This window comes from Arachis ipaensis, chromosome B05, assembly GCF_000816755.2.
Source record: "Arachis ipaensis cultivar K30076 chromosome B05, Araip1.1, whole genome shotgun sequence".
In the NCBI taxonomy this organism is placed as follows: domain Eukaryota; kingdom Viridiplantae; phylum Streptophyta; class Magnoliopsida; order Fabales; family Fabaceae; genus Arachis; species Arachis ipaensis.
The window spans coordinates 1,962,837-1,981,533 of NC_029789.2; the positions used below are offsets into that span (position 1 = coordinate 1,962,837).

Below are 18,697 nucleotides of genomic sequence, written 5' to 3' on the forward strand. Positions count from 1 at the left end.
CATTAAAAGAGATTTTTTTTTCCTACGATATTCTCTAATTCGACAAGTCAAGGACTAATCCGTCACAGATCTGAGCTCTATTTGAAGGTCTATCGCTGGCCAACGAGTTGCTATATGCACAACACTTATTTAAGCGAATGAGTAAACTAACTACTCGACCAATCCAAATTGGTTTATTAAAATTTTTTTTTTTCACGACCGTGGGCCACAAAGGACCAGACCCAGAAAACAGAAACCTTATTCCCACCTGAGTTTTATGTAGTAGTTTTTGGACATGAAAGGGCCTAGGCGGACCAACAAAAGAAAAGAAACTACCAGGCCCATTTATGTTGACGTGGAATCTAGTTTCTCCAAAGGTGAATTCCAAATCTTAATCTTGAGATTCTGGTTTGTCAAAGTCAAAAGATTTGACTTTCTACTTGAAAGAATGACTATCAAACGGTACCAAAATGAGTGGCGCGTTTTAACCTCCGGCCACCGTTTACGTGTTACCATAGATGACGTTCTCCATTGAAATCTTCAGTGCAGAGCCAAACCAAACGAAGTCAAATTACCGATCTCTCTCTCTCTCTCTCTCTCTCTCTCTCTCTCTCGTTGCAGTGTAGCTCTCATATCTGCAAATGGCCGATGCTCTACTTGGAATGTCGTTGAAAACTTGCACACTTTCTGCATGACCAGCTCGCAGCCTTCTATGGCGTTCAATCGCAGATCCAAGAACTATCCAGTAATCTCACTGCAATCCATGCTGTAATTCAAGATGCTGAAGAGAAGTAGATAACAAGCCATGCCGTTAAGGATTGGTTGAACAAACTCTCTGATGCAGCCCACGTGCTCGATGATATGCTGGATGAGTGTTCAATAAAATTCAACGCTCTGCAAATCCCGCACAGAAATTGTTTTTCTTGTTTCAATCCGGAGATGATTTTGTTTCGTTTTGATATTGGTAAGAGGATGAAAGCTACTAGAGATAGGTTCCTCCAGATTGATGAAGAAAGAAGAAGGTTTGAGTTGCAGCCAGGGGTTGTAGAGAGGCTTCAAGAAGATGAGGAATGGCGCCAGACGAGTTCTCTCATCACGGAGCAGAAAATTTATGGTAGACACCAGGACATAGAGACTATTGTGGAGCTTCTTTCAACGGGTGCTGGTGATGGTGATGGTGAAGATCTTGCTGTGTATCCCATTGTTGGGGTTGGTGGACTTGGAAAAACAACACTTGCTCCATGGGTCTTCAATGACGAAAGGGTAATCAAACATTTTGATTTTAGAATCTGGGTTTGTGTTTTCAATATGATGAGAATTTTGAAGTCAATTGTAGAGTCTGCCACTAAAAAGAACCCGGACCTATTTACTCTGGAAGTGATGCAAAAGAGAGTTCAGGAAGAGTTGCTAGGCAAAAAGTGCTAGATTGTTCTTGATGATGTGTGGAATGAAGATCAAGATAAATGGGAGAAGTTGAAGTATACCTTGCAATGTGGAAGTGGAACTAATGGTTGCTTCGATTCTAGTTACCACTCGACTTGAGAGTGTTGCTTCCATCATGGGAACATTCCTGTTTCATCACTTGTTACCTTTATCTGAGGATGAAAACTGGTTATTGTTCAAACACTATGCATTTGGTCAAGACAGGGAGGAGCATGTACTATATACCTCTCCATTCTCTCTATATTTTTAATACAGTCTGTGCCACTTATATTTCTTCATTTGTTCCTTTTTTACATGATTTTATAAAACAAACTTACATGATTTAGATTTTCACTCCACTCCATATTATTAGTTCTGTGTGGATGATGTTTTTATTCTACATTTGTTTTCAACTAGCAACTACAATCAGCATTCATCTATTATCTAGTATATTCCTCGCATTACTTCGTTCAAATAATGTGTTTCTTCCTTTTTTAAACAAAGCAAAATATTCTTTACTAATGATAAAGTTTGTGTTTCCACACGCATATAACCCTGTTTACTATGACCAATTATGGCAAAATTGAACTTCAACGTTGTTCATAAAATTTGCATCCATTTGTAGCATGATACTGTTTTGGCTTATTCTACAACCTGAAAATTCTATGTTCAATCATACTGAGAAATCTCTTCATTTTTTTTCATTGAAGCTGAGGTTGCAGCGTAGGCATGAGTCCATGCAATCACACTTGAAGAAAGTAGTTTCCGGTTCTATCAAGATTCCCAACTTGCTTGACCTTTCATATTCAACTTCACATATTTGAAGAAGTGTTTTGCTGTTAGTTTTGCATTGAAGTACCACCTTCTCATATTCTGCCCGTCAAGCAAAGTGGCTCTGGTGTGTTTTCCATTGACTTTTATGAGACAACATACTACGTTGGAACTTTAGCTAATTTCATATTCGTTTAACTAATACTCATGAAATAAAGAATACATTATATTTTGTAATCATTTGTAGTGAATGTTGTCTTTGGTAGTATACTAAATTGAGGTAATAGGAAGGAAGGGAAATGCGGGAATGTAATGAATTAGGCTTAGATGGCACAACAAGAAGAGATAAAATGGCAAATAGCTTTGAGGGGCCACTTTGTTCTCTCTTTTAATTTATAAAAAATAATAAATAGATATGATCTGATAGCTCCAAAGAATTTGTCTTTTCTGTTAATTTGAGACTGATGAGATTGGTCATGGGGGCCAGGACTTATGGAGGTTTGGAGTTGGAAAGTAAGGAGGATGATATTGTAACTTAATTAATTTAAACATAATTTCTTAATTACATGTGTTAATTTTATAATAAAACATTCCGACCTTTGATTACAAGAATTAATGGCAAAGATGGAAGTTGCATGTAACACACAAACATGTTAGGAGCATGTAAGAATTCACCTCTAATCATATATGTATATATGCATACTCACATGGAAGACTTATGTTTACCAAGGTCTGCTTAAAAATACTAAAAAATTGTCACAACCACCCACCAAATGCCTCTGTTCTTGAAAGGTAGGCCTACCCCAATCATTTTTTTATTCTTCTAATTTGTTTTCTAATGGCTCGTTCTTTGGGAGTAATGAGCACGAGATTCCAAAACTATGTTAAAGTGATTCAAATTGCAATTTGTGAACTTGCATGTTCAACGCATTCACATTCTCACTCAAAAACAGTTTCATAATATAGTAGATCTATCCACCTTCCTCACCAGTCTCTTTAAGCTCAGAGACCTAGTAGTGCACGTTGTCAACTTGCATGTGCATAGCATTCAGTCCAACATCTGAGCTTTCATTCGTTCTAGCTTTTCAAATGGCTGAATCTCTACTTCAAATGGTGATTGAAAACTTGCAAGCTTTTGTTCAGGACGAGCTTGCAACTCTTTGGGGCGTCCATTCGCAGATTCAAGAGCTGTCAGGGAACCTTGCTGCAATCCATGCAGTGCTCCAAGATGCTGAAGAGAAGCAGATCAGAGAGCGTGCTGTGAAGCTTTGGCTGCAGAAGCTTTCAGATGCAGCACACGTGCTTGATGATATCTTAGATGAATGTTCAATAGAGTCCAACCGTCTACACAGTGAGCAGTGCTTAACTCGTCTTGATCCTGTGACGATTATGTTTCGTCGAGACATCGGTAAGAGGATGAAAGAGATGGTTGACAGGTTTCGTCAAATTGATGAAGAAAGGAGAAGGTTTGAATTGCGTGGAAGAGTTCCAGAGAGGCAACAAGAAGATGAAGCATGGCGCCAGACATGTTCTGGTATCACGGAGCACAATATCTATGGAAGGGAGCAAGACACAGAAAATATTGTGGAGTTTCTTTCAAGGAGTGCTGATAGCAGTAACAACCTCTCTGTTTATCCAATTGTTGGCATGGGGGGCCTTGGAAAAACAACTCTTGTCCGATGGGTTTACAATGACAAGAAGGTAATTGAACATTTCGATCTGAGAATTTGGGTTTGTGTTTCCACTGAATTCAATACCATGAGAATTCTAGAGTCCATTGTGGAATCTATAAGTGGACATAACCCAAACCTCTCTACTTTAGAAGCACTGAAAAACAAAGTTCAAGAAATACTGCTAGGCAAAAGGTATTTACTTGTTCTAGACGATATGTGGAGCACGGACAAATGGGAGGACTTGAAGTCTGTTTTGCTTTGCGGAGGTGGGACAAAAGGTGCTGCAGTTTTGGTCACTACCCGAGTTGAGAGTGTTGCATCTGTCATGGGAACATGCCCTGCTCATCACTTGTCACCATTATCCGAGGATGACAATTGGTTATTGTTCAAATACCATGCATTTGGATCAGACAAAGTGGAGCGCACAGAGCTTGTGGCAATAGGCAAGGAGATTGTAAAGAAATGTGGTGGTTCCCCTCTTGCATCTAAAGCACTTGGAAGCCTTTTGCGCAATAAAAAGGAGGAAATACAGTGGGTGAATGTATTGGAAAGTAAGTTTTGGGACATACTTGAGGATGATGCTATTATTGTACGTGCTTTGAAAATCAGCTACTTCAATTTGAAGTTGTCATTAAGACAATGCTTTGCTTTCTGTGCCATTTTCCCCGAAGATTTTCGAATGGAAAAGGAACAACTTATTCATCTTTGGATGGCCAATGGTTTGATCAAATCCAAAGGGAAGTTGGAGATTGAGGATGTTGGTAATGTGGCTTGGGAGGAATTATGTCAGAGATCATTTTTCCAAGAAGTTGAGATTGATGAATTGGGAAGAACTACATTCAAGATGCATGATTTATTTCATGAACTTGCCCAATCCATAATGGGAGAAGAGTGCAGAGTTTATGATGAGTCTGCAAGCTTGACCAATTTGTCTACAAGGGTCCACCATGTCACTTGTTTAAAACCAGAGATGGAGGTAAACATGGATCCCTTCAAGAAAGCTGAATCCTTGAGGAGTATGATTAATCTTCTTCCATTAGATGATCATCGCAATCTTAATGGGTTGCCACCATTCAATTCTCTCCGTGCACTACGTACAAATGCTTCTCAACTCTCAGCACTGAAGAGTTTAACGCATTTGAGGTACCTAAATCTGCGTAGGAGTGGTATCACAACACTGCCTAAATGTGTTTCGAGGTTACAAAAATTGCAGATTCTGAAGTTAGAAGACTGTCTAAATCTTTCTTGTTTGCCCAAACACGTAACACAATTGAAGGATCTTAGACATCTCCTAATTGAAGAATGTCATTCATTAGTAGAGATGCCTCCGACTATCGGCGAGTTGAAATGTTTGAGAACATTGAATCTTTTTATTGTGGATAAAAAGGCAGGGTATGGGTTGTCAGAGTTACGTGATTTACAGCTTGGAGGCAAACTACACATCAAGGGGATTGAAAATGTCATAAACGAGGGTGATGCTAGAGATGCTAATTTGAGTGCTAAGAAGAAGTTGGAAAAGTTATACCTGTCATGGGGCTCCTCTGATTCAAGGTTTGGTGCCAATGCTGAGAGAATACTTGAAGCCCTTGAGCCTCCCTCCAATCTCAAGAGTTTTGGGATGAATGGTTACAGCGGAGTAGAGTTGCCTAGCTGGATGCAAAATACTTCAATTCTTTCCAGCTTAGTTATGGTGATACTCTATGATTGCAAGAACTGCAAGCACCTTCCTCCGCTTGGTAAACTACCACATTTAACCGTTCTTTATATATCTGGAATGAAAGATGTGAAGTACATCGATGAGCACTCATATGATGGCGTGGATGAGAAGGCATTCAAATCGTTGAAGGACCTGACCTTATCAAAGTTGCCAAACTTGGAAGGGATGGTACAAGACAAAAGAGTAGAAATGCTTCCACTTCTTTCTAGCATAAACGTTTCTTGTGTTCCTAAGATTAAATTGCCACTCCTTCCATCTCTAGAGCACATTTGTATTGAAGGAACAGAGTCAGACTCTGATCATGGTGATAGCGAAGACATGGCTTTGTCTTTCCCGGAAGCTATTGTGGAGAATATGCATCGTGTTAAGGTCCTCCATATTAAACACTTTCCTACACTCAAGGCATTACCCCATGAACTAGGCAGCCTCAATTCACTACAAGAGTTAGAACTCTACTATTTTGATAGACTCGAGTCTTTTTCAGAGAACGTGGTGCAAGGTTTGGGTTCACTTCGAACTTTGATTATTGGTTGTTGTAAGGAACTGAAATCTTTGTCTGAAGGTGTGAGACATCTAACTTGTCTGGAGCGCCTTGATATCATATACTGTCCAAAGCTGGTGACTCTACCGAGTAGCATGAATCAGCTAGTTTCCCTTCGTCATAGTTACATCTATTCTTGTGATACATTGCCAGAAGGCTTACAACATGTCCCTTCCCTCCAAAGTTTGGATGCGCGTAACTTACATTCAATTCCTGAGTGGTTGGGGGACTTAACTTCTCTTCAAAAGTTACAACTCCAATGTGAGGGGTTAAGGTCACTGCCCAGTAGCTTCCGAAACCTGACAAACTTGCGTGAGCTATCTATTGGTGGGTGTCATAAGGAGCTGCAGAAGCGATGCACCAGAGTAACAGGAGAGGATTGGCAAAACATTGCTCACATCCCACAATTCAAATTGTTTCCCATTCGTCAAGAAACATTTTCCGGTATAAATTCATCCCTTTATTCTGTTTTTACCATTAATTTATGTTTGTGTGAATTAGTGTCTCGCCTTTCATAACTAAAACTTAATCAATGTGCGTAGATAAAATCAGATCCAAATGGAGATCATGGCAGCTAAGAAGAGATCGACGTCATCATCATTTCGCTGAAGCTGATACATTTGACTATCTGGTTGAAAGGCTCTTTCATTGGTACAAAATGTGAAAATGGATGATGATTGAACCCTGATCATGAGGTCAGAAACATTGGATGGAATAGTTAGCATTGAATACCATCGCTCTCTCACTGTCTGTGTAAAACTGTAAATAGAACTCTAGATAGATATTAGTACTCTTATCTGTTGCATTTTTATCATCCTGTTATTAATGTGATCAAATTCCATTTTGTTTTTGCTTTGTTTTAAATCAATCAACTCTTATGACGGATATATGATTTTTTGAAATCAACAGGAATACAGGATGATATCCTTTTTGCCATAAATATGTTGAATCAACAGCCGCTTCCATTTAGGCAAAGCTCAAGAGATTTATGGATGCCAATGAATTACAGCTCAAATGGCATAGTCTTTCCATACTTACCTAAGAGGTCGCGGGTTCGAGTTTCTCTATCTTTGGTAAAAAAAAAAAAAAAAAAAAAAGGGATTTTTCCTTCTCTCATTTATTTATTTTTTAACTGATGTATGTGTAAGATATATTAGTCAATATTCAGCTACAGTGCAGAAGAAACAGAAATGAATAAAAGAAAATATTATATTCTTTTCAAAATGAATTTCAATTTAGTTAAAAGTGATATATTTTTTAAAGAACCAATTTATCTGAATAATAGATTACTTCAGTAACATGCTTGAGTTTGTGTATTGCAGATTGCCCTGAATTACATGTTCATTCCATTAATCTGGGAGCGCATTCTAATCTTAGTTTAGTTTCCCTCCTTCACTATTAATCCTTAATTTGCTGCTTCAGCTATATATATAATGTGTTTTAAGTAACAAAATCACCTTCTGATTCTCTGAGTTTGTGACTTTTTCCCCATTGCAAACAATTCAAAATACTCATTGCTAGGATAAGACGTGTGTGATATCTTCAATCATATGACCCTCTTTTACATGACCAAATATTCTAGCAGAACTTTTCCAGGCACAAGAAATTGTATTTCAAAGTTGCCTATAAGATTTGTATGCATCCTTCCTTGACCATATTCTTTTCATGCGTTGATGTGTTTTGATCTTTGGATTGTTGATTAATTCCTTACTAGAAAATTACAAATCTTCTTATTTATTTATTCAGGGGTTCAGCCTATGGGGGGAAGTATTGGCACAAGTGATTGCTATCGCGACTTGTGGCCTCATATTTGCAGAATGTGATGTTTTAATCATAGCATGGTTCCAATTTCCAATCATGGCCTTGTATATTCAACTTCATACGCTTGCAATGCAGCTGGCTTGAAAATTTTTCACATCTTCAACATAGTTTATAGAAATGGTCAAGGGGAAACCAATTATTTTCAGTTACAGTCGTGGGTTTCGCAATGATGATAGAGTGATGATAGCTAAAGCAATAGTCAAAAGTTGATAGGATATAGAGAACTTGGGTTATAGCAGGGCTTAGAGTTATACGTTAGTTAGTTTGTTGTTTTTATGATCAAAATAGTAGCAATGACTTCAAATTTGTAATAAGATGATGTTGTTCTTCTTTTGCCTTTTTAAGATGCATTGTTATTTCTTTGAACAAACAGTTTTATCTTGATTACCAAAAAATCACATAAAATAAATGTCATATACCACAAATTAGAAGTCTGGTATAAATGTATAATGAAGTCAGAAATTCATATGGTTTGAGAATCCAAAGCCATTGATATTTGCTAAGAGGAACATGAGTTCAGCAATCAGGTATTTATAGTGGCATAAGAGATAAGACCATAAATTAGAAGTCTAGAAGCCAATTATTTTATGAACCACGAAGGATGACTAAGCTTTGAGATTGTGTTTGAAAATGAGTGATATTTTAAATTGGTCTTTAAATTAGTTTTTGATTTAGAATATTAGACATTATTCTTTATTAAAATAAGTAGATAATTTAGTTCCACATATTTAAAATTTTCAAATAATTTATGTCTCCATAGCTTCTGTAACTCCAATTTGGGATATATAATGTTCCATTTATTTCAAGAATTATTGTTGTTGTTGTGTTTCATACATTCTTCAAGCTTATGAATATCTATTTAGAAAATCATTATCAGAAATATTACTTTGGTAATGGCCAAAAAGCTCTACAAGAAATATCTCATTGCGAACAGAATTTGTTTATTCCATAGAGAGAGATATTGTAAACAAGAGATACGAATATTCTTAGCTTCTAACTATGGAAAAGGGAAGGAAGACCATGCCTAAATTCTTGTATTCTTAGCTTGGAACCAGAGAAAAGAGAAGGAACAAAGTGAAGTTGTATGAGAATGATGAAAGGCTGTTAGGTAACTGATATACTTTGAGTAAGAATCTTTGTATGCTTTCCTCAAAGAGCAAGTAGGAATCCCTCTGTAATGGAACCTACCCCATAATTTTAATCTTTTCTAATGGTTGATTGTCTGAGAAGCAATGATGGATTACATTGAGAGTGGTGTTGACATTGTGCAAATCCAGACTATCCCTCACTAAACTTTCACATATCCTTGCTTTCATCTCTGAAAATGGCAACTGATGCTTTGCTTGGAATTCTCATTGGAAACTTGAAGACTTTTGTCAAGAATGAGATTGCAGCACTTTCCGGTGTTGACTCAGATCCAAGAGCTGTCTGATAATCTCGAGGCAATCCGTGCATTGTTCCAAGATGCTGCAGAGGAGCAATTCAAAAGCCATGCCATAAAGGACTGGCTGAAAAAGCTTTCCGATGCCATGCACGTGTTGAAAGATATCTTGGAAGATTGTTCAATGGAATCCAATCGACTTCAAAGTGAAGGGTGGTTAGCCCGCTTCCAACCCAAGACTATTTTGTTTCGTCATGCTATCAGCAAGAGGATGAAAGACATGGTCAAGAGGTTCCAGCGTATTGATGATGATAGGAGAAGGTTTCAGCTGCCTTTGGGAGTCAGACAGAGGCAACAAGAAGATGATGATCAGAGGCTAACTGGTTCTGCCATCCCTGAGCACCAGATGTATGGAAGAGACCAAGATAAACACAAGATTGTAGATTTTCTCACAGAGCATGCCAGTAGCATTGATGGCCTCTCTGTGTATCCCATTGTTGGCATGGCAGGACTTGGAAAAACAACACTTGCTCGATGGGTCTTCAATGACGAGAGGGTGATCCAGCATTTTGATTTGAGAATTTGGGTTTGTGTTTCCACAAACTTCAATATGATGAGAATTCTACAGTCCATTGTAGAATCCTCCACCGGAGTGAACCCAAACCTCTCCACTTTAGAAGCAATGCAAAACAAAGTTCAACAAGTGTTGCTGGACAAACGGTGTTTGCTTGTTCTAGATGATGTGTGGGACAATATCAAATGGGAAGACTTAAAGTCCGTGTTGCATTATGGAGGAACCAAAAGTGTTTCAATTTTGGTCACGACACGTGATCAGATTGTTGCATCTGTCATGGAAACATGCCCTACTCATCACTTACAGCCATTACCTAAGGATGAGAATTGGTCATTGTTCACACACTATGCATTTGGCCCAAACAAGGAGCAGCCTGCAAAGCTGGTGGAGATTGGCAAGGAAATCGTCAGAAGATGTGTGGGTAATCCCCTTGCATCCAAAGTTGTTGGAAGCCTTTTGCGTAATAAAAGAGAGGAAAAACAATGGCTCAATGTGTTGGAAAGTAAGTTTTGGGACATTGATGCTGTCATGGGTGCTTTGAGACTAAGTTATTTTCATTTGAACCCATCAGCACGGCAATGCTTTTGTTTTTGTGCTCTCTATCCTGAAGATTTTCGAATCTCAAAGGAACAGCTAATTCATCTTTGGATGGCCAATGGACTTATTAAATCCAAAGGGCATTTGGAGGTTGAAGATGTTGGTAACCAGCAATGGAAGGAGCTGCTCCAGAGATCATTTTTTCAAGAAGTATCGATTGACAAGTATGGAAACACCACCTTCAAGATCCATGACTTATTCCTTGATCTTGCCCACTCCATAGTGGGAGAAGAGTATAAAGCTTATGATGAGTCTGCAAGCTTGACCAATTTGTCAACAAGGGTCCACCATGTAAGTTACTCTGGCTTGCCTGAGTTAAATCAGAATAACTTGAAGAATATTGAGTCCTTGAGGACCTTTATTGATCTTGATCCAGCAATTAGCAATATCTTCCTTATGCCTCCAGTAATCGTTTTGCGTAAAGAGCAGTTATGTAATTCTCTCCGAGCATTGCGTACAGGATCTTCTGAACTCTCTGCACTGAAGAGTTTAACACATTTGAGGTACTTGAATATCTACAATAGTTACATTACAAAGTTGCCAAAATGTGTTTCTAGGCTGCAGAAATTGCAAATTCTAAAGCTAGAACAATGCTATTTGCTTACTTGTCTGTCCAAACACATATTGAAGCTGAAGGATCTCAGGCATCTCTTAATTGATGGATGTCAGTCATTAGTAGAAATGCCTCCAAAAATGGGGGAGTTGAAACAACTGAAAACACTGAATATTTTTATTGTGGATTCAAAAGCCAAACATGGCTTAGCAGAGTTACATGATTTACAGCTTGGTGGAAGACTACACATTAAAGGTCTCGAGAATGTCCAGAGCGAACATGATGCTAGAGAGGCTAATTTGATGAGTAAGAAGGAGCTGAGTTATTTATATTTGTCTTGGAATTCTAATTCTAATTCTAATTCTAATTCATTATGCATTAGTCCGGAGAGAGTACTTGAAGCCCTTGAGCCTCCCCATAATCTCAAGAATTTTGGGATTAAGGGTTATAGGGGATCACAATTCCCTGGTTGGGTGAGAAATACTAACATCTTTTCAAGCTTAGTTAATGTTATACTCGTTGACTGCAACAACTGTGAGCAGATTCCTCCACTTGGTAAATTACCACATTTAGAAAGTCTTTATGTATCTGGTATGAAAGATGTGAAGTACATTGATGAAGACTCGTATGATGGCGTGGAGGAGAAGGTGGCCTTTAAGTCCCTAAAGGAGCTAACTTTGATAAAGTTGCCAAAGTTAGAGAGGATTGTAAGGGACGAAGGAGTAGAGATGCTCCCACTTGTTTCCAAATTAACCATTTCATGCAGCCCCAATATGAAGTTGCCACTCCTTCAATCTGTGGAGGTACTTCAAATTGAAGGATTGGAATCTGACAATGAAGACGTGGCTTCCGTTCTGGAAGAAATCTTTCTGAGTGTGCGTTGTGTTAAACAGCTCACGATTCATAGGTTTCCCAAACTGAAGGTGTTACCTCAAGAACTGGGCACCCTATGCTCACTCCAGGAACTGGATATTGATGATTGTGTTGAGCTTGAGTCCTTGGCAGAGAATGTTTTTCAAGGCTTGAGTTCTCTTCGAAGATTGACCATTTACGATTGTCCAAGACTAAAATCCTTGTCTAGTGTTGTGGAACACCTAACTTGTCTTGAGTCCCTTCGTATCTTTTTTTGCCCAGAATTGATGACTCTACCAACTAACATGAATAAGCTAACTGCCCTCCATGATGTTAGTATCGGTGGTAGAGTACCAGAAGGTCTTCAATGTATCCCATCCCTCAAATCTCTGATACTAGTTGAAGTCGATTCATTGCCAGAATGGTTGGGAAATATGACTTCTCTGGAACGCTTATGCATTGGTGGCTCTCCAAGGATAAGGTCACTTCCAAGTAGCTTTCGAAACCTGACAAACTTGCGTTCCCTCACAATTGAGAAATGTGCTGGGCTGGAGCAGCGATGCCAGAGAGAGACAGGGCAAGATTGGCCAAACATTGCTCACGTTCCACGCGTTGAGTTGATTCCCATGCAGCAACAGAGATATACGTGTTGGGGTAAATTCAAGTCCTTCTCTTGTTTTATTTTCTTTTGCCACTGCTTAATGTGTCCCAAGTTCCATGACTCTGCCTTCTTGTACTCATGTTTGAAATACTTGACAGAAATTGCCAAATTGATATGGAATACGAGGAAGTCAAACATACCAAGACATCCAGGTTTTACTACATTTGACGAAATGATTGAAGATCTCCATGAGCAGAAGCAAGATTAGTACTCAGATATCACATGTTTAGCTCATTAATTTGGGAGGAACACAGTACCAAGCTCACTCGCGGCCTTCACATGTGTAAGCATGTTCAGCCACAGTGAGGCTTTTTCTCTTCTTTTTTCAGTTCAGGATATGGTGGCAGTATATGCATGCATACCTACATACATACAATCACACATATTGGAAGAAACCTTTTGCTGTTAACAAAACTTGGCCCTGCTGTGTTTTTGCCAATGTCCTTTTGACTTAACATTGCGTTTTAGAATTTTATATTCTGAATATGTTGACCTATTTGTTAATTATTTATGAGTGGTTCTACATTAGTTTGTGATGGAAACTGTATTGGACAGTTATTTTTATACACTTTATTTTATGGAAAAAAGACTATGTACCATCATAGTATATTGATTCAAACTGGATTCTATTTCTATATATACTATTTTCAGATGGGTTATTGTGGATTTGTGGTTAAGAAAAGTTTCACATAGCTGAATTACAGGGAAACCTCCAACTAACCGTTTTTCAATTACAAATTGGGGTATTAGGATGCTGACAGTGATGGTGGCTGCAACAATATTTAACACGGCTTAGATCTTTCATGTGTTAGTTTCATTATTGCTATAATCAAAATAGTTACAAGGATTTTAAGCAAACTGAGCTTAGTTGAACAAAGTCTTATTTGGCAAATTATATTGCATGTGAATAGATTTGGCCTTCAATATATAAGAACTTTAAAGCTTGAGCAGTGTATTTGAGCACTGAAAACCAAAACTGCAATCAGATATCTATAATTTATGTAAAACCAAAATTGCAATGATGCAGAATTGACTGAAAACAAGGGTTTATGAGAAAGAATGCAAACAACGTTTCTAAGGACCAAGAAAAGTGACAATACTTTGTGATTATTATGTGCCTAAATATTGTTGCAAGCCATAGATCTATCATCCACTTCATCTACAAGTTATCATGAACAAAATCTGTATAGTAAGTAACACTCAGTATTAGTATTGTGTTATTCTCTTGTAAAGTATTGGAATTCATGTAAAACATAGCATATCATATGCTTCCTGTGAGATTTAAAACTTTGATTTCTTCACGTGAATTATCCTGGATATTACACAACAAAATTAAGATAAAAGAAGAAAGGGAGAAAGAGGAGTTTCCGATACATTTGATGCCAAATAAAGAATATATGTATATGAAAATTTTCTATATAACTTAAAAAAATCAGATTATTGTTACCAAATCTTCATTTTGATATAAATTTGAACTTGACTGATTCTTGGTTTTCAACTTTGTCACAGAATGAATCAATCATCAATCATCAACCTTTGTTTGAGAATGCCTTCTGAATTCGTTTCCCTTCACTTCTACTTCTGAGGAATTACGATTCTAGCCATCCCTTGTCTCATATCACTGCTTCAGCACACCAACTTGTCATCTTGAACTGGATGACTGCCATAGCTTCTTCTGGCATATCAATACCTTCTCTTTCTCGCTGCTGTACTCCGTGTTCTCTATGCGGCATGTCCATCTCATACCCTTGGCAATGGTTGCAATTGCATCCACAAAATAAGTAGACTCCCTAATGATAGCGTGCCCAGTAGGTCTCAAAATTCTGTCCATCTCCAGCAACACATACTTCATCTCACATCTGCCAAGTAACAAAGTTCAGAGTTAGTTAATACAGTGTGCTTGATACATTTGATTATCACAAACCAGAGTAAGTTAACTATCACAAAGTTACCTGTGGCTTTCTGCAGTGAAGAGTCCATCAAGATGAAGGAGATCATAAGTACGAGGATATGTCGAGAAAGCTTCACACCTGCCAAATATTAAGATTAACATGAACACCAGATATTATGATAAGAGATAAATACATTTATGCATCAAACACAGAACATTATGGTTCACATTTATGACTTCATGAAGAAGAAAAATTGTTACCAGTCCTGGAAGGTTCCAATGAGGCCGCGATCATAGACCACAGGGAGCGTATTCTTGCCATAAGATGAGACCACATTCATAACCCACAGGGGATCATTGATCAAGGCTGCAGCGAAACCTCCATATACTGTGTTCATGTCCATCACATTCCTAATCTTGCTAGTTCCAAGATCAGGCAACAACTTCTTGTAGTGCTGAATGCGCTTCTTCCACTTGCTGTTATCATGACTAAAAGTACTAGAACTGGCGCCATGGACGAGCATAAGCCGTTCAGGTGCGTAGTTCAATCGCTCAGGCCACTTAGGCATGTATGTTAGAGCTGATTTCTTATACTTTGGTTCTGGAACCATGAAACAATGACGGAGTGGCGTGTACCATCCTGCATTAGCATCAAGGCTGTCATCACATTTCGGAGGATAGGTCTCTCTTGGAAGCTTATCATAGCAATTGTTGTCTTTTGCCTTCTGCCACACAGCAATATCATCCTTTTTGTTGTACAACTTGAAGCACAATGAAGTTAGCAAATCTTGCAACTTATCGTAGTCTGATTTTTGCTCTTCCACGGTCGTGTTCCATCCTCGCCACCTGCGCTCATAGTTGACTGGTGGGCCGGACAAGACCCAGAATCCTCCGGGACGAAGAATACGGTGTATTTCGAGGAGATAAAGTCCACCTAAAAGCAGATAAAATATCACTTCAATTTCTAAACTCTAAACAGTTAACAAATCATCTAAGCAGAAAAAGTAGAATGAGATTTTGCAGCCTGAAATAAATGTGGAAACTTTATTACATTAGTTACATGATCAAGGATAATTAACAATCCTACACTTGAACATGCTTATCAGGCCAATTGAAAAAAGAAAGCAGCTCTGAATTTACATGATTTAAAACCAAAGCAATGAAACAAAAACATGCTTAGTAAGATCTGACAAAATTAGATGCTTATTGGGATTAATTGTAAAGCTGAGTTCTTAACAATGTTGCATAAACAAATAAATCATGTCTAACAACTAAAATCCAAAATTCTCTGAAGAATTACCGAATTCTGTCCATGGGATAAGGCATCTGGAGCAGTGAGCCATATCAAAGGAGTTTGCTGGGAATGGTAATCTCTGTGTAGAAATGACACCAAGAATTGCAGGGATACCACGCTCTAGAGCGAATTGAACCTGAGCTTCATGGTTATCTCTTGGAGCAAGAGAAACAGTTAGAATCCCTCGATCCAACAAGTCACCTCCCCAGCTAGCAACCTAAAACAAATCAGAATTATGGTGATTAATTGAAATTTCAAACTGTGAAATTCACATTGTAGTCACAACACAATAATTCATTTTAAAAAAGGAATCTTCAGAAGTGTAATTTGCATTGCTATTGGCAGAACATATACCAAGAAAAGAGAAAATAAATAAATAAATGAAAGAAGAAAGAATCATCTAAACTCACCCCACAACCAGTATCAATGGCAGTTCTCACAGTTCCATCTTTCATTCCTGGGATCAGATCTTGCATTAAATCAACATATTCACCAACACCATTGGGGAACATGGTACCTCCACCAGGAAACTGGAATTTGTCACCTTCCTTTCTCAACCAATGCTGATTAGATTTTTGCTTGTTAATCCAGTCATATGGCACATTCCTGCCATTAGATATAACAGAAAATTTGAACATTAGAGATGTAACCAAAAAAAAAAATCTTTACAAAGAGATTATCAATGTGATTCAACTCATAAATAGTATATTATAATTATTATACCTGTACCAACATTCATCTCTACTCTTTGGCCATCTAATTGGAGGCTTATATCCATTTGGAGGAGGAACTAAGCATTCTTTCCTCTCAAAAATCGGAGGGCAATGGCGTTCCAACAAGGTGAGCCGATACGTCCCATACTTTCTCCATCTCTGTAAGAAATTATGCATGGTTAATGAATAACAAGATTTTCTTGTAGAAATCCAAAAGCACCTACATGAACTGCTATCAATAATCAATACCTTTGGATCTGTGCATGGGGTGTAGTCTTGATATTCCTTGCTGCATTCTGGGAAACTGATGGCTTTAGCTACTAGAGAAACCGATGTTTCTGAAGAAGAGTCCATGTTCCTATGATCGGTGATGGCGACAACAGGATCCTTTCCAGAAGAAAAGACTCCACCGAGGTAGAAAGATGCTCCACATAGAACAATAACTGTGATTGCCAAGCTGACATTCCTGTTCTTGTCTGGATGGTTGATCGGTTTTCCATCTTTATGCTTCATTGTTATATTCAATTAACTATCTGCAGAAGTGCCACATATTAAAACTTCAGTGACAATTCCTCCCATCAAATCATATAATGATAGATACAAGCAAACAACAAAAATAGATATCATTTTGTAATCATGGATAACCATTATTCTAGAAAAGGACACCAGCAACTAACAATAGCTACTCTAACCACCCCCTATTACAAGAATCCAAACAAGAACCAGCATCTGGCAGATGCCTGAACATTGAAAAGAAGTGGAAACATCAGATGAAACAAACCAAGCTATTCAACTTGAGAATCCCAATTCATGAAGTATGGCCTTATTCAACTTGAGAAAACCATTTGATCAGAACTACTACTACTCACCCTCCCACAAAGAAGGATAAGGGCCAACAACACACTTTTAGATCAAATTATTCACATCAGTGGCAAAGGTAGAAAATAACCATGAAAAGACAACAAGAAGCAATGCTGGTTAGATTAACTGAAAGCAGAACAAACACACACACACACATATACATAACAGTACTTCAAAGTAGTACAGTTCCCCAGCCAGATCTAGTACCTGACACAAATTCCCAAGGTAGATCCAATTTTGGCGCACAGAAAAAATAGCAAAGTGGAAAAATAAAAAAAGAATTCTTTGATAAAAAAAAAAGAGTAGAAAAGGTTTTAAATGATTAATTCCAGCTGGTCAATATTCAATAACAAGATGGGCAAGGTTAAGGTGTTAGTAAATGCATGAAATCTGATTCTACCGACACTAAACAACACTTTCCACTCCATGTTAGTGCCACATTTGCCTTTATGACTTTCACATGGGAATGGTCCCCACCAAGAACACAGGTCCCACTAGAAGCAAAAGACACAACCAACCTTGTGAGTGAGATCCCTTTCCTCCTGAGTTCCAATTTCCAACCCATATACTGACACAAAACAAAATACTAAAGGGAGAAGCGGTGGATCTCACCCAAAAAAAGAAAATGAAAAAAAAAAATGGTATAATCACTTATTAATGAACATCATTTTCTTGACATGTACGAAAAGCTCCCATCATTCTTTTGTCAGTGATGAATCTCTGATCAGCTAACTCTGTTCTTGTTCTGAACCATTGCAACCATTGGCTATGCAAGTGTACGTTTTTACACAAATTGAGCAAAAGCAAAGAAACACACAGCTTTAGGAGCTGGTTGTGATTCAGAGACAAAAAGGAATGATTTTTTTTTAACAATTCTGAGACCTAATCACGAGTCTGGTTGAAAATTGAGCAAAAGATAAAATCTTGAACGAGAACACACTACACACATAGCAACAGCGAAAAGCAATAGAAGTAAAACAAACAAGAACATTGATTGATAAGAGCAACGAAGGTGGAACCAGATCTGTGAAGTAAAAACTAAAGAATGAAGCTTGAAATCCAAACAGATCTGAAAGTGAAAGACGAAGAACAAGTAAAAGAAATGGCACGCACAAACACACGTACCTTGAAAGAATTAATGTTGAAGAAAGTGGGAATTGCGTGAAGGTTGAAGAAGGAAAAGGAAAGAAAAGGAGAATGAATGTGTGTGAAGGGAAGAAGTGAAGAATGAAGAACCATTTATACAACTATTAAGACGCCATATGCTTCGCTGTTTCAACTTCCATAGCTTCTTTCTTCTTAAGAGTTAAATCATTCTCTTTGCCTCCAACAAAATTCTTAACATAAATGGTAACTAAATTTTTTCCCTAACTGAAATAACCGAAATATACGTACT

General features: G+C 37.9%; 4 protein-coding genes across 14 annotated transcripts; 3 read left to right on the forward strand and 1 right to left on the reverse strand.

The window, feature by feature from the left end:
* Nucleotides 679-1,490, forward strand: LOC110271685 (putative disease resistance protein RGA4). Its single transcript, XM_021122788.1, has 2 exons — nucleotides 679-739; nucleotides 782-1,490. Exon 2 carries the CDS (start codon nucleotides 841-843, stop codon nucleotides 1,402-1,404), a length of 564 nt encoding a protein of 187 aa, XP_020978447.1. The 5' UTR covers nucleotides 679-739; nucleotides 782-840; the 3' UTR covers nucleotides 1,405-1,490.
* On the forward strand, nucleotides 1,532-8,290 carry LOC107642398 (putative disease resistance protein RGA4). 10 transcript variants are annotated; one of them, XR_002362253.1, is made up of 6 exons: nucleotides 2,374-3,137; nucleotides 3,198-6,547; nucleotides 6,646-6,820; nucleotides 7,013-7,098; nucleotides 7,539-7,544; nucleotides 7,849-8,290. XR_002362253.1 is itself a non-coding variant. In XM_021122787.1 (5 exons), exons 3-5 carry the CDS (start codon nucleotides 3,562-3,564, stop codon nucleotides 8,006-8,008), a joined length of 3,309 nt encoding a protein of 1,102 aa, XP_020978446.1. In that variant the 5' UTR covers nucleotides 1,532-1,636; nucleotides 2,112-2,299; nucleotides 3,316-3,561; the 3' UTR covers nucleotides 8,009-8,290. The 10 variants fall into 10 exon arrangements, 7 of the variants coding, with proteins under 7 accessions (XP_020978446.1, XP_020978444.1, XP_020978440.1 ...); XM_021122787.1 differs by lacking the exons at nucleotides 2,374-3,137; nucleotides 6,646-6,820; nucleotides 7,539-7,544 and adding exons at nucleotides 1,532-1,636; nucleotides 2,112-2,299 and having other exon boundaries at nucleotides 3,316-6,547; nucleotides 7,013-7,176; nucleotides 7,850-8,290; XM_021122785.1 differs by lacking the exons at nucleotides 6,646-6,820; nucleotides 7,539-7,544 and adding an exon at nucleotides 7,426-7,479 and having other exon boundaries at nucleotides 2,360-3,137; nucleotides 7,013-7,148; nucleotides 7,850-7,991.
* LOC107642399 (disease resistance protein RGA2-like) lies at nucleotides 9,100-13,219 on the forward strand. Its single transcript, XM_016345740.2, has 3 exons — nucleotides 9,100-12,535; nucleotides 12,641-12,825; nucleotides 12,872-13,219. Exons 1-2 carry the CDS (start codon nucleotides 9,307-9,309, stop codon nucleotides 12,748-12,750), a joined length of 3,339 nt encoding a protein of 1,112 aa, XP_016201226.1. The 5' UTR covers nucleotides 9,100-9,306; the 3' UTR covers nucleotides 12,751-12,825; nucleotides 12,872-13,219.
* Nucleotides 13,728-18,647, reverse strand: LOC107642400 (probable methyltransferase PMT20). Of its 2 annotated transcripts, none has more exons than XM_016345741.2 (8): nucleotides 18,427-18,647; nucleotides 16,690-16,973; nucleotides 16,451-16,599; nucleotides 16,138-16,333; nucleotides 15,734-15,944; nucleotides 14,695-15,367; nucleotides 14,495-14,572; nucleotides 13,728-14,401 (listed from the first exon to the last, which is right to left on the reverse strand). In XM_016345741.2, exons 2-8 carry the CDS (start codon nucleotides 16,951-16,953, stop codon nucleotides 14,185-14,187), a joined length of 1,788 nt encoding a protein of 595 aa, XP_016201227.1. In that variant the 5' UTR covers nucleotides 16,954-16,973; nucleotides 18,427-18,647; the 3' UTR covers nucleotides 13,728-14,184. The 2 variants fall into 2 exon arrangements, with proteins under 2 accessions (XP_016201227.1, XP_016201228.1); XM_016345742.2 differs by lacking the exon at nucleotides 18,427-18,647 and adding an exon at nucleotides 17,509-17,665.

Excerpts from the sequence above, each read along its gene's own strand:
- LOC110271685 (XM_021122788.1), top strand. The coding sequence starts at position 841 with ATGCTGGATGAGTGTTCAATAAAATTCAACGCTCTGCAAATCCCGCAC.
- LOC107642398 (XM_021122782.1), top strand. The coding sequence starts at position 3,208 with ATGTGCATAGCATTCAGTCCAACATCTGAGCTTTCATTCGTTCTAGCT. Across the intron at positions 6,548-7,012 it reads TCGTCAAGAAACATTTTCCG|GAATACAGGATGATATCCTT; the intron begins GTATAAATTCAT and ends TGAAATCAACAG. Across the intron at positions 7,177-7,849 it reads TTCGAGTTTCTCTATCTTTG|GGGTTCAGCCTATGGGGGGA; the intron begins GTAAAAAAAAAA and ends TTATTTATTCAG.
- LOC107642399 (XM_016345740.2), top strand. The coding sequence starts at position 9,307 with ATGAGATTGCAGCACTTTCCGGTGTTGACTCAGATCCAAGAGCTGTCT. Across the intron at positions 12,536-12,640 it reads ACAGAGATATACGTGTTGGG|AAATTGCCAAATTGATATGG; the intron begins GTAAATTCAAGT and ends AATACTTGACAG.
- LOC107642400 (XM_016345741.2), bottom strand. The coding sequence starts at position 16,953 with ATGAAGCATAAAGATGGAAAACCGATCAACCATCCAGACAAGAACAGG. Across the intron at positions 14,573-14,694 it reads ATTGGAACCTTCCAGGACTG|GTGTGAAGCTTTCTCGACAT; the intron begins GTAACAATTTTT and ends AATATTTGGCAG. Across the intron at positions 14,402-14,494 it reads TTCACTGCAGAAAGCCACAG|ATGTGAGATGAAGTATGTGT; the intron begins GTAACTTTGTGA and ends GTTACTTGGCAG.